Source organism: Chionomys nivalis, chromosome 1 (genome assembly GCF_950005125.1).
Source record: "Chionomys nivalis chromosome 1, mChiNiv1.1, whole genome shotgun sequence".
Classification (NCBI taxonomy): domain Eukaryota; kingdom Metazoa; phylum Chordata; class Mammalia; order Rodentia; family Cricetidae; genus Chionomys; species Chionomys nivalis.
Genome location: NC_080086.1, coordinates 51,895,555 through 51,908,586, shown reverse-complemented (window position 1 = coordinate 51,908,586; position 13,032 = coordinate 51,895,555). Strand labels below are relative to the sequence as shown.

Genomic DNA, 13,032 nt, shown 5'->3' with positions numbered 1-13,032 from the left:
TAAATAAGTGCCAGGGACGTGGGTGCAGACGGAAGTGTGAGGGGTCTGAAGGGCTGAGGGGTACACTGACCTAGAGCTATAGCCTTCTGTGGGCCCTGGTCCCAGGAGCTTCCGTCTGTCTACCGGTGTCAATGGCTAATCTGTGCAGCCAGAACTGCAGTTCTGACTTTGCACACTGGAAAGGACACATCAGCACCTGCTGAGCTCAGTCTTCGTAAACTCCCAAGACGAATTCAACGTGAAGTCTCATTTGCATTAAAACAGAGGAATGCCACTGAGCCAGCAGGTCTGGACTGACATACAAACTCAGCAGTGCAGTCGCTGTGTTGAGGGAAGTTAGTTAGGGAAGCTGGCTTTTTGGTCATTTTGCAAACAAAGCAAGCCATGCTGGAAAGGACAACACAGAGTCTGCGGTCCTGGCCACTGGATTACAGGGGGGAGAGAGAGCCTTCCATGGCCATCGCGCCAGTCTAATTATTAAGGATTGTTTACTCTTTTCAGTGTCTCTCTTGGCTGTGTTTCCTGAGAGAACGAGGTGGCTGTTACTCACAATGGCGGGCACTATGAAAATAAAAGGAAAAATCTCAAACGTTCCCGTCCCACCCCCAATACTGCTTCTGTGAAATGAACCTGCTATGTTCCTAGAGTGTGTGCGTGTGTTTCTCTCTTCTGTCATTCATTCTCTTTCTGGCGGGACATCACATCCCTGTGAGAGGACCTTCAGGTGTAAGGTGCAGCCTTTGGAATTTTTTTTTTTTTTTTTTTTTTTTTGGAAAAAAGACCAAAACGGAATGTTTTGTTTTGCTTTGTTTTTTTTTTTAAAACTTGAGAGAAACGTGGTGATATCTATAGGAAAATGGAATGAGTGCCGGAAAACTACAGACGAGAAATGACATTCAGCTTTGTATAATAAAAACACCTATTAACATTCATCACAAGGTACAGAAAATGTGAAGCCTCCAAGAGGCCGTGGGCCCAAATGGAGGCCTGAGGTCAGAACTTAAAATGGTATAGAAGAAGCAAAAAAAAAAAAAAAAAAGGCAATACATTAAAAAGTTTGGGATAATTATTTTAACCCCTCCCCCCAATAAACACACAAAGGCCTTCCCCATCCCAACTGGAAGCAAAACAAAAACATACAAACAAACAAACCAAAAAAAAAAAAAACCCAAAGTGAGTAAAGGCAGTGATATCAACATGCAGCGCTGTGCAAACAGGTCGTCCACTGGAACCTTGAATTCGGGCGAGCGAAGGCTTGGTCTGCGGTGGCGCAGGTGCGCGAGCTCAGTCGGGCGTCCTCGGTGTCTGCCTCGGCAGGACAAAACTGCAGTTCAAAGTCTGCTGCGAAAAGTGAATCCGTTTATCGAATTTACAACACTGATGTTGACTCAAAGAGGAAAATCCCAAGTACCAAACAGGTCCATCCAATGCACAGAGTACAAATCCCTTTCGTCAACAAAAAGTAGAAAAATCAAAAATACTCCCAAATGGGATTCTTGATGGCACTAAGAGTTAACACATTTCAGAGTTGTCAAAGTGTAGCGAAAATCCTCCAGACTGTACAACTAGTGGAGAACGGTTTCGCCACTAACTTTTGACGTGGTTTTTTTTTTTTGTTTTTTGTTTTTTTAATTTGTTTTGTTTTGCTTTTTTTTCCCCAATCTTCGGTCTCAGGGGTCGGCCCGCCCGGAGGTTCAGTCCATGTCCTCATTCACTGGTTCATCTTCGTAATCTCTGTCATGGTCGAAATCCGGACTGTGGTTAGCTGTTGTCACTAAGGACAGAGGCCCTTCAGCTTCTTCCGGGTCAAGGGGTTCCTCTTTGACATGTACAGGATGCCTACAGAGACAGAGACAGAGACAGAGAGAGAGAGAGAGAGAGAGAGAGAGAGAGAGAGAGAGAGAGAGAGAGAGAGAGAGAAACAGGCTTAGAGAGAGGCATCCATGGGCCACTGTTGGGGCAACCAAAAGACACGATCCAGTAGGCGCAGAGTGACCCTGGCCACACATGTTTTTCAATTATGGTGGGAAACTTGCTATGACTTAATGTCTGTTGTTCATTTTCATGGCCTACATTCCAAGGCTCTAGGGACCATGGCCTGGGGCTTCTCGATTGCTTGGCGTAATACCACTGGCACTGAGATCCTTTGGACATTTTTGTTTTAGAAAGTCTCCTGTCCAGAAATCATTTGTCCTGCCTTTCCTGACCCCTGAGTTAGCTGAGGACCTTGCAACAGTGCAGAGTATGGAGCTCAGACCTGCATTTCTTAGAGATTCCAGGTGATGGCGCTGGTCCCAGGACCATACTTTTGAGTACCAACTACTAACAGGCCCCATAGCGACATCCTGGGTGGATGAATGCCACCCCGCAAATAATTATGTGAAATGGGAATCTATAATACAGCGGTGGTTCACGGGGACCACTGAGCACAGGAGGCTGGCTGGGCTAATCATGGCTTGCTGTGTGTTCTGCTCTGCTAGTTAACATGCAGAACCTGTGAAAGAACCCTCCAGAGGACGACCCCAAGCGAGGGTCTATCATTAATCAACTTCAAGCAAACACAGCAAAGAGACACCATGATACATGCTTGAAGCTCCAAATTAATGCATATTTTTACAAACTGTCAATAAGGCAAGAAAAGCCCTGCCAGGAAACACAAACGGAGAGGAAAAGGCTTGCTCAACACAACAATATGATAAGAGAGCAGAGCTCCAATCAGAATAATAACGCTGTCAGCTGTAAACAAGGCAAAACACGAGGCCCGGCTGGTAGCCGCCACCCGGACACTCTCGCTACCTTGAGAGCTGCCAACTTTCTCATTATGGGCTTGGGCTTGGTTCATCGAGAGGGGGCTGGCACCATCACACAAAACCACTCTGATAACAACTGTGAAAAGCTGTTCGTAAATCATATTTACAACTGATCTTTTGCAAATACAAATGACTTTCTGTTTGGGGGGGGGGGCTTTTGATATGTAAAAGAACCATTCAAGTTAAAATGTGCCCATCTCTGAAACAGGCTGCAAGGGGGAGGGACTTCTAAAGGACATTATCAAGTATTAGTAATAAGAGGTGGTACTGGGGATGGGTGGCTTCCTAAACAGTTGATGCTGTATGCAAGCCCCAAAGGCCCCTGGAGCCATTTAAAAACAAACAGAGGCCTGCCCTGGAAGACAGGAACCTTCCAAGTCAAAGGACACTAAAATGTGCACAGCAAAGAGGGAGTCTGGGGGCTAGAAGTCAGATAAAGAGCTTTAAACAATTATACCCATATTCTTACAAACCATTTGCACAACAAACCAGGGTCCCACAGTGCACTCTCTATGCGGGTCTCCAGCTACGTAGAACTTTGAATAGTTGGCCTCATCTTTGTGTGCCTATCTAGTCTGCAGAGTTCCTCAGTGAAAAATATGCATTTCAAGAGAAAGACCAAACATTTCAAAGAGGGTAGTTAGTGTTACTCCATGCTTGGGGTACCATGTCGCTTGCCTGTATGTAGTCATCCTGGATTATGGCTGGTGCCAACCCCTCCCTTCCTTTTGGGGATCATATTATTACATACTTTAGACACAGCAGGAATTAGTTTCTTTCTTTTTTGTATTTTGTTGGCTTTTCCGTTACAGTTTTTCTGGTTATGTGCGATTCCATCTGTTGATAAGCCACTCCCTCCACACTGGACATTCTGCAGGCGCCTTCCCTCCCCTCCGCTGTTCGCAGACTACAGTGAACCATCGCTAGCCATTAATCTTCCTCCTTCTGTTGATTTACCTCCTTGGGATAAATGTCTAAGAATGGAATTGTTGGAGCAGAGGCCAAAACATCTTTATGGCTCTCCTGATTTATTGGGATATTAATTTGCAGAGGGGTGCTATCAAGTGAGATTCGATGTCAGGGTCCCAAGTGTTACTTTGAAAAAACAGTTTGTGGTCTCACAGATGTGCAGTGTGCAGTATGGTCCAAGTCACCTTGAACCGCACCTCCTGCATTATCAAGCACAGTGGACGCTTATTTCTGCCGCCCGGTTTCACTCTACGGAGAACAGTGACTTACCAGTCACTCCATCACCACTCACTATGTGGGCTTACTAACATCCAGCAACAGGAATTTACCCTTTTTTTAAGCTGTTACTGAGGTTCAGCTGCTATTTTTCAGAATAACACTCACCTGCTTGGATTTCTAAAAGCTATCACACTTAGTACTGCATGGTGCAGTCTGGGGCTATTACACAAAGCCTTGGAGGTAAGGGTCAGAAACCCTGGGAAAATATAGGCTCATCTTGATGTGACAGTCTTGCTTTACGACTGTAAACCATCGCTTTCTAGCTTCAGCCCCAAACAACAAACGGAAGGCTCCCCCAAATCTGACTTCCTAACACCACAGATTATTTTGTTCTCCCCCGAATTCATTGAGTATTTACTGCCCGTGAACACAGGTCATGATACTGACATGTTTGCATGGTCTACCCTAGTGCTTAACATAGAATGGATGGCCAAGAAATACCACCAACCGGATCTGCCATATGATGTCCTGCAAAATCTACACCAGGTATGACAGAAAGAATTCTTCAGCCTTCCAGGTAAGATTCAGACTGTGAAAGGCTTCCCTTCCACTGGGCATATACACGGTGTATCATCTACAGAATGGGGCTGCACAGTGGATGGCCCTCTTAAGCCTCCCCGTACCAGGCCTACTATTTCCAAAAGGGCTCCCAATGGATAATGGAGCAAAACACCATCTCTCTGTTCCCCTTACATCTGAGTAATCCTTTTGTACAGCCTTCCTGGGGACACGTGGATTTTCATTTTAACTATAGCCAGCTAGTGTTTAAAGGCATTGTGTCCCTGTTCAAGAGTCTTTGGTATGGTGGTCCTTTAGCTCCAGAATGAAAGTACACTGCCCCCAAACCATCACTGTGCGACTACCTTCTATCATTTTTTTTTTTTTAGAGAGAGAAAGGTAATGCTGTGGTTTGTGTCACGGCAAAGGGAAGCACAGAGAGCTGTATTGCAACACTGCCTGTGTGCAGGGCCAGCGTCCTAACAGTGTCTTGTAAGCCTTGTAAAGTTTATGGCTTGATTTATTCCAATAGACTGGAACAGTTAAAAAACAATTTGCATCCTAGCAGGGTAATGCACACTGGACAAGAATGAAATCTCTGTCATTACAGAACTCACTTAATGGAAGTACGGGGTCAGCGAGACTAACTGGCTGCAACACTGATAGGAGCCCAGGAAAGCTGTGGTCGGCCCAGAGCACCACAGGGCACATGGTGTAAACCTGATGCGTGAGCATCGCATCTGACAGCACTGTGCATGGGCTCGCTCGCTTTCTCTCTCTCTCTCTCTCTCTCTCTCTCTCTCTCTCTCTCTTTCTCTCTCTCTCTCTCGTAGTTGAAGCTTTGTTACACTTTAGGATGACTGCTGCAAAATATAGTTTTTTGGTACGTCTGCTGTTCGTTCCATCTTGTTAAGCAAATGAACTTCCATCATGGATAGGCTATCTCCATGACCAACCTTCCCCTCGCCCCACTTTTCTTTTTCTACTGATCATTCTGCTAATAGGATGATAACGTGAATTACACCTTGAACAGACCGTGAGAAAACAGTGTGCCTTCCACTCAGTGACTTCATGTATTCTTGCGCAATGCATATGTCTTGGAGTGGCTTACATGCTACCTAGTGCTGCTCTGAACTTCGTAAATACTGAAATAGAATGTCCCAACAACGATGAATATCAATGAGATAACAAGAGTCAGAAATACCAGTCTGATCTAGGAAAGATGAAATTCGGTGGCAATAATGGAAAGACACACGCTCTCCTAAAATGCTAGAGTATTGGTGCCGGGGACTATGCCTACATACTATAAAAACCATTCTGCCCACCTCTAAAGATCTCTTTTGAAGCACTCAGGGCACGAGATTCAAATGCTAGAAAGCAAAATCTCAGATTTCCCCACCATGCTGGCCGAGGCCGCTTTTTCCCCTTTGTCACCAGACGCCAGTTCATTCCGTCCCTACTTGTTAAAGGTCACATGTTCCATTCCCATCCCTCAAATTTCCTAAAAATAAGATGTTGGTCAGTAATCCAGAAGGAATGTGCAGACAAGTGGCCTATTCTTGGAGCGGACGGCGCTGGAAATACTGAGCTGGTTTAGTCACTTCAAGTGAGCCACGGTTTTGGAGAAACTCACTGAGAAGGAGACTGCCGTGAGTAGCGGGGGCTGCTGCACACCCAAGCATCTGGAATCATGGGGTTTCTTTTCTGTTGTGAGGCCCTTCCTAGGAACCAAAAGGGGACACAGGGGCGCCCCAACCTGGCAGCCTTGCTGAGCTCTGTGTGGTCCTGGGGTCATTCGCATGCAGCCCAGGCAGCCATCGTCCACCGATTCGTTCCGTTCTATGTGCTCTCATTATCCCGCCGTCTGCTGCTGCAATGCTCCTATTAATTTTCCTTTTGATATTTTAAGAGCAATCTATAAATCATGCCGCCTTTCACTTGTGCCATCATTAATGCCTGGTAATAAGGCTGCAGTGGCGAGCTCAAGTGGTTAAACTCAGCGCACAATCAAGTAAACAAGCATCTTTTCCCTCGCCCGGTTCAGCTTGCCTGGAAGCTGAACACGCCAGGAGCTTTCTCAAAGAGGTGTATACTGGTTTTAGGAGAAAAAATCACAGTATGACTTAAATAACAGTCTGAGACACCAAGTGGGGGAAACTTCTCATTTTCTTGCCGTGTGCACTTACCGTGGATGAAGCCAATTGCTTTTACGAGAGAGTTACTAACTAGTCCTTTTATGCACTAACAAGCGACACTAAGGCTCTTAAGAAATCAGAAACGATAGAAAAGGTGTGTAGAGGGGCCAGGGAAGAGCTCGTATGAACATTTACCAGGGAGACTGGGTTAGGTGACAAAGAACTTTGGGTAGACAGTACTCACACAGCTTGCATAGGGGATCTGCCTGGACTGCTGTCGCTCTCGTTGCTGTTGGTGTGCTCCATGGCCCCGTTCAGCTCCTCCCGGATGGCACTGGCCAGGTTGCCCAGAGTGGGATTTCCCATGGAAGCGGTAGTGTACAGAGGTATACTATTCTCAGCCATGGAAGCCTGTAGCAACCCAAAGAAAGCCAATGAAATTGTAGGGGAGGCAAGACAAGAAAGTTCTATGTCATGAACGTGTGGTGTGTTCGACAGCATTTGGTTCAAGTTCACAATAATCATTGCTGACAATTCCCAGGAGCTGTAGGATTTTGCTTCGGGAGCCTTGGACTTCATTTGGATAAGCTAATCTGGGCACCGATAAGTCCACGGGTGAAGTCACCTGCTGGGTCCTGCCTTGTGGAGTCACATGGTTTAGACAAAAGTATCTAATATGAAGTGTATATCCAATGCCTTTTTTTTTTTAAAGGAAGGACTGAATATTTCCAGATCATAGTGAAATATAATGGAATTTTCATTTCTTTATCCATTTTTGATGACTCCACTATTGGATATCCTAGATCTGATCAGATTATATGGCCACATGGCTCAAATTTATGAGAACTTCCATAAACACCCATAGGAAAAGAAGAGGTTATAGAACTGGAATCAATTTTTTCTCCCTCATCATTCCCATCTTAATAATTTTTGGAGCTGCTTAGTGAAGGCTGACATGACCAGATGAAGGTAAAACCGTAGTTTTTCACCCTCAGACCAATCATGGAGGACTTTGGGGGTGGAAGAGGAATCTCTAGCAAAAAGAAAGGCTAAATCTTATTTCCTTTACAATCAAGTGTATCAATATTAAAGGTGACAAAGTTATTCCAAATGAATGTCAGCAAAAAAAAAAAAAAGTATGGAAAGGACTAGCACCCCCCAAAAAAATCTACCCCCCAACTAAAGTCTGTAGACTACTGGTCATTATCTGTCATACCAAATGTAACTACAATGGCCACCCTGTCTGCAATGCAGACAGTTGTCAAACAATTCCATGGGACTGAAGGAAGCCCATTTGTTTCTCTTGGGTAGAAAGTGTGCCCCAGTGACTTGTCCTTTTATTATTCAGGAGGACAGACTTGGAAAAAGAGGCAGCTGTAATTAGATGAAGATTTATCAAAATTGTCTTCTTTCAGACTACACTATGCCTGGTTTTCTATCCTAATGAGAGAAAGTATGATCACAAGACAGTCTGGCAGGGTGGCTTCCGATGGCCCACCATGTGAGAGCCCTCACTATTCTGGAAAAGCTGGCACCAAAGAGAAGGTATGAGCCAGGAACAAAGGAGAAGCAGGAGCGGAGCTGGGCTGCAGGGAGCCTGCCTGGTAGTCAGCTGCAGTCCTGCTCCTTGCATAAAACCCAAGGTCCCCCTCTTTCCCCGGTGCAATTATTACTTCCTTTTTAAAAGTAAAGGGAGGAGGGTAGTGTCTCACGATTTCCCGGTGTGGTGACCATTCTACGGTTTACCAGATAATCTGCTCACACCCAGCACTTTCTAAATACATCTTTTATAATTGCAATAAAACATTTCTATTCTTTCTGGGCAGAACAGTTGGCAGTGTGATATTACTGCTAGCTGCGGCTGGGCTGCCATCTTCAGTTGCCTTATGTGAGACCACACAGTGGTCACATTTCCCTGCCATGTAAGTGCTGCTTTGACTGTCAACTGAGTGGCCTTCTCGCTGGGAGCATCACGGGATCTGCTCTCACTGGACACCTCCACCGCTGCATGGTCAGGATGGGAAAGAAGCTGGGGCCATTGCTACCTTGATATTTTATTTGATTCCAAAGCCCCACACTGAGAAGTAAAAACCATGGGGAAAAAGTTGTAGTCTGTTAAGATGAGTATCTGTTTATTCTTTTTTATTCTCAAAGTATTACGGGTGAAAGCCACTTCTGACTGACAATGGACTGTGTGGATGATGGGAAGAGGCCCAGAAGCTACAGTAACAAAAGTCAACCAATGGCAAGACCTTGTCTTGGTCCCTTAACTCTCAGACACGATGTCAGTACAGACAACCAGTTTTGTTTCTTTAAACAAAACACTAGTCACTGGGCCACAGGGAGGTCTTGGGGCCTGACCCACCACTATGCATCTTCAACAGTCCTTCGCGGAGTGAAGGACCAGAGCATCCCATACATCATCACCTTCTAACAGGTCTTTCCTGTCGCTGATGCTCTTTAGGAGCAGATGGATCACAATGTTTATAATGGACTTAATTACATAAATGATCCTGGGCACAGTGTGTGGCTTCCTCGCAAACTGGCACCTCTGTCAGGAACACAAAGGTTCTTAAGTGATGGCACGCGAGTCTGCAAGAACCACGGCTTCTGGAACGTTAACTGCTCTGCGCTCCCCGGGGAAAAGGCAGTCTATAAATATGAAGCTTTACGGTTACCCGTAGTTACTTCACTTTTTCAGAGCATAACGCAATCTGTCCCGAGCCCCATGTTTTATTTCTGTAGTGGATTCTGCTGTCCTATTTTATAAATTGTATATCATGCCGTTATGTCGCTCTAGTAATTTTTTTTTTTTAAAGATATTGTTGCACTGTTATTTTTACTCGCCTTGAAAATGGAAGTGGGCGATAATGGAAAGGAAGGGCCTGCTGGTGGGGTCTTTATTTAATTTGCATGGCAGGAAGCTGTCTTGTATGACTGGCTGTCTACTGGTGGGGAATCCAAATTCAAGAGGAGGGGCAAAGGAGATACTCCTTAAAGGGTTCCTGGAAAGCGGCAGAACAGTTTTGGGTGAGCAGGGGAAACACGGAAGTGTGCAGTGGGCACAAAAACAAAGGTCTCTGAGATGGAGCGTGAACGCGTGCGTCTGTAACGATAAAGCACGCTAATTGAAATTAGTCGCATAGTTAAGGGAATCCAAAGGATGAGGATCCTTGTTTTCTTTTTTCCCCTTTCCGTCTCATGAATGTAAAATGTGCTTGTAATTTTAATACCATTCCACATAGAGCCGCTTTTAAATTCGTACTTCACAAGACTCCAGGGAAAATAAGTTACTAATGTATGGTATTTACAGTGGCGGTGTGTAAGCAGCTCTCGTTTACCCTTCTAAAGTTACTACGTAAACCATGAGTAATTAAAAGAAGCGCAGAAAGTAGTTGCTTCTAGTAAATTTAGTTCAGGCTAAAGGGAAATAAATAGAATTACTAAGACGCTCAGTTCAGTGGGTCTGCCTTGAACTGTGCTGGGGCACGTTATCCGCGTGGAGCCTTAGGTGCTGCGGGTGAGTTGGAAGACAGGTCTGTGACGCGAAGAATGGGCTCTGTCAATATTTGTTTAGCAAGTAGCGAGAATCGGGCCGCTGCCAATGCCTCTTCCTCCCCCATCCAGTTCCCACGTAGCCATGTGTTCCAAGCCTTTTCCCACTGGCATCCCTTTTGGGGCATTTGCTTCTCTATTTCTGCCTAAACTTGGGCGTTTCTGCAGGACCCTAACACTACCGAGACATCACTGAATCCGACACCCTATTATGGGGCGCTACAGTAACCGCACTGAACCGTGCTGGGAGTCTGCCCTGGCTAAAGTGAGATTTGTCTGCGGCCTATGTGATGGAAATGCTGCAAGATTCTTTTTGGCCTGTCTTCTAGAATGGTCAAGGTGGGTTGTTTTCCTAAATAGAAACAATGGCTCCAAGGATCCTGGCTACCTCCGAGTTCTTAAGGGAAATCTGGGTATGGAATTAGGTATTTAAAAGAAGTGATACCAGATACTCTGCTCATTTTAGACATAGCTTGGTGATGTGGTAACTGTGAGGAACGAGAAACTTAAGGCTGGCGAGACAGGCACACAGATTTCCCCTCCCGTTGCTCACGCCCAGGGTACGCACCTTCTAGGACTCTCACTGAGGTAATATGTGATTTACGTGCGAGTGGGAAACCAACGTTCTTTGCCACCACAACTAGGTTTTCCTGAACAACTGCCCGGAAACGTCTACTTTCCTTGAGCTTTCTGTTGTTTCAACAGTTGACTTACACAAGAGGAAACAAACCCAGACCCCACTCCCACAGAAAGGAAAGGTGTTGAAATGGACTTGAATAACGCCTTGCTTTCTCTTTAAACCTGTGAACAATGGAAGGTCACGTGACACGGTGGCCTATCATCCAGCACATTAATAGCTGTGCTAGAGTAATTACACTTGTGGTATTTTTGCCTCAAGTGAAATTCTGAAATAAGAGGATGGAAATTATGATACTGCTGATAAATATTAATAAGTGAACTTTTAATTTTTTTTTGCCACAATATTCAAAATGCTGAGCATCCTGCTAATGCTGAAGCAGCCCGATGTGTTTGCCTCCGGGGAGAACGATGCTTTGTGCACTTAAGAAAAAAGTTTAACGGAATTAAAATTTAATATCTAATTAGAGCGAGGCTAATATATTTTGAAATGAGTGGGGGAGCCCTGTGCCAGTGCTGAGGATTGGGGATGGCCGTTAATCTTACCTGTAAAGCTGCATTGAGAGGTGTGCAGTAGGCGTGGCTGCTCTGCATGTTTTTAATAAGGGAAGGGTTACTGTGTAAGAAAAAGATAGAAACTCAAAGTTAAATGCAATCGACCCAGGGGGCCTCACTACGTTCTGTTTTCAAGTTCGCTGGCAGCCTCTCCACATTTGGGATTCTCCCCCCTCCCAGTCACTGCACTGAAGGGAAAGCTGAAACTTATCTGTTTCTCAGGGTTGGTCTGGGTGAAGACCGTGGGGATGAACTGGGCTGTTCGCCCAGGAGACGCTGCCTTAGATTCTAACACAGGGGTATTTCCCTCGGAGGCCAGTCTGCAAAGGGTTAGCTGCCGCCCAGACTTCCGTAGGAAGGAGAGAGCCTGGCACAGTGGCAGGCTGCCTGGGACTGCACGAGGAGCCTCTGCTCAGAGGCTCCACTCTTACTTGAACTTGATCCTGACCACTAGAGGAATGGCACTATTCTCCCTGCTTTAGAAAGCAGGATCTCGGCTGCTGTCTTTGCTGTGTATCCCATTCTAATTTGGTGTTATGTCTGTTGACTAGGTAAAAGAAGTCAAGGTACTTTTTTTTTTTTTTTTAAAGAAAAAGATCTCTGACCCCAGTTCAAATAAAAACACTACAAAATTACACTGGACATACTGAGGGAAAGTGTGGCTTCCAGTAGGTAATGGGGTTCATTTATCAACAGACTTTGAAGGAAATGACATTATCAATCTTTTTCGTCCCCGTGCTTAGGACAATTTGCTTTTCAGTTTTGGAGACAGGGTCTCTCACTAAAGTCCAGGCTGTGCTGGAATGTGCAGTCCTCCTGCTTCGGCCTCCTGGGGGCTGTCATTACAGGCACGCACCCCAATGCCTAGCTTGCTAGGTATATTTTTCAGTTACTCATAATTACTATTACTTGAGTGTTCACATAGGGAAAAAATTATGGCACCATCTATCTATCTATCTATCTATCTATCTATCTATCTATCTATCTATCTATATACTGTAACCATCATTTCCTTTCACTTGCAGGGATGGTGGGTAACACAGGAAATAACTAACTTTGAGGGTCCCCGTGAGCTGCTGAATCAAGATACAGTCAATCATCAATCATCGACAGTAACAAAGACATTTTTTTTTTTTTTAAAAAGCATTGTTCTAGGCACTGGCGTTCCAAAGAGAAACGAGCGAGGTACATGTACAAATCACACCGTTTAGTCTCTGTTGCAGAAAGCTGTGGCACTGCTCTGGGGTGAAATGTCATACTACATGGGATGAGTCAACCATGCAAAGCCAAAGCAACAGCAGAAACAAAAGAACAAAGCAAGTAAAGGCTCTTACTGTGCGCCAAGCTCGTCAGAGTTTTCACCGGGGCAGTATTTGCGAGGACGGCCTCGTTGAATATGGCGGCCACGTATAAACTCTTCATCATCAACTGTCCAAAAGGACCCAAACTCATCCTCTACTCTGATAAAGCACTTATGCAGTGAGAGGTTGGTGCGAATGGCACCCTGGGATAGGAGCAGCAGCAAAGGAGATGGAGTGGCAACAAAAGGAGACGGGGTTGGGGGCGGAACAGACATCCAATACAGGGAACAGGAA

The 13,032-nt window shown here is 45.3% G+C and overlaps 1 protein-coding gene across 9 annotated transcripts in view; it reads right to left on the bottom strand.

The window, feature by feature from the left end:
* Positions 1–1,055: 1,055 nt before the first annotated feature.
* Positions 1,056–13,032, bottom strand: part of Foxp1 (forkhead box P1) — a 611,987-nt gene continuing 600,010 nt past the window's right edge. For 4 of the 9 annotated variants that reach the window (XM_057790915.1, XM_057790906.1, XM_057790890.1 and 1 more), the window contains 3 exons: positions 11,429–11,498; positions 6,936–7,102; positions 1,057–1,839 (listed from right to left, as the gene is read on the bottom strand). In XM_057790915.1, coding sequence (XP_057646898.1) covers positions 1,695–1,839; positions 6,936–7,102; positions 11,429–11,498 — 382 coding nt within the window. In that variant the 3' untranslated portion in view covers positions 1,057–1,694. Of the gene's footprint in view, positions 1,840–6,935; positions 7,103–11,428; positions 11,499–13,032 lie in introns of all 9 variants that reach the window. The other 5 variants (XM_057790949.1, XM_057790932.1, XM_057790942.1 and 2 more) reach the window with 3 other exon arrangements.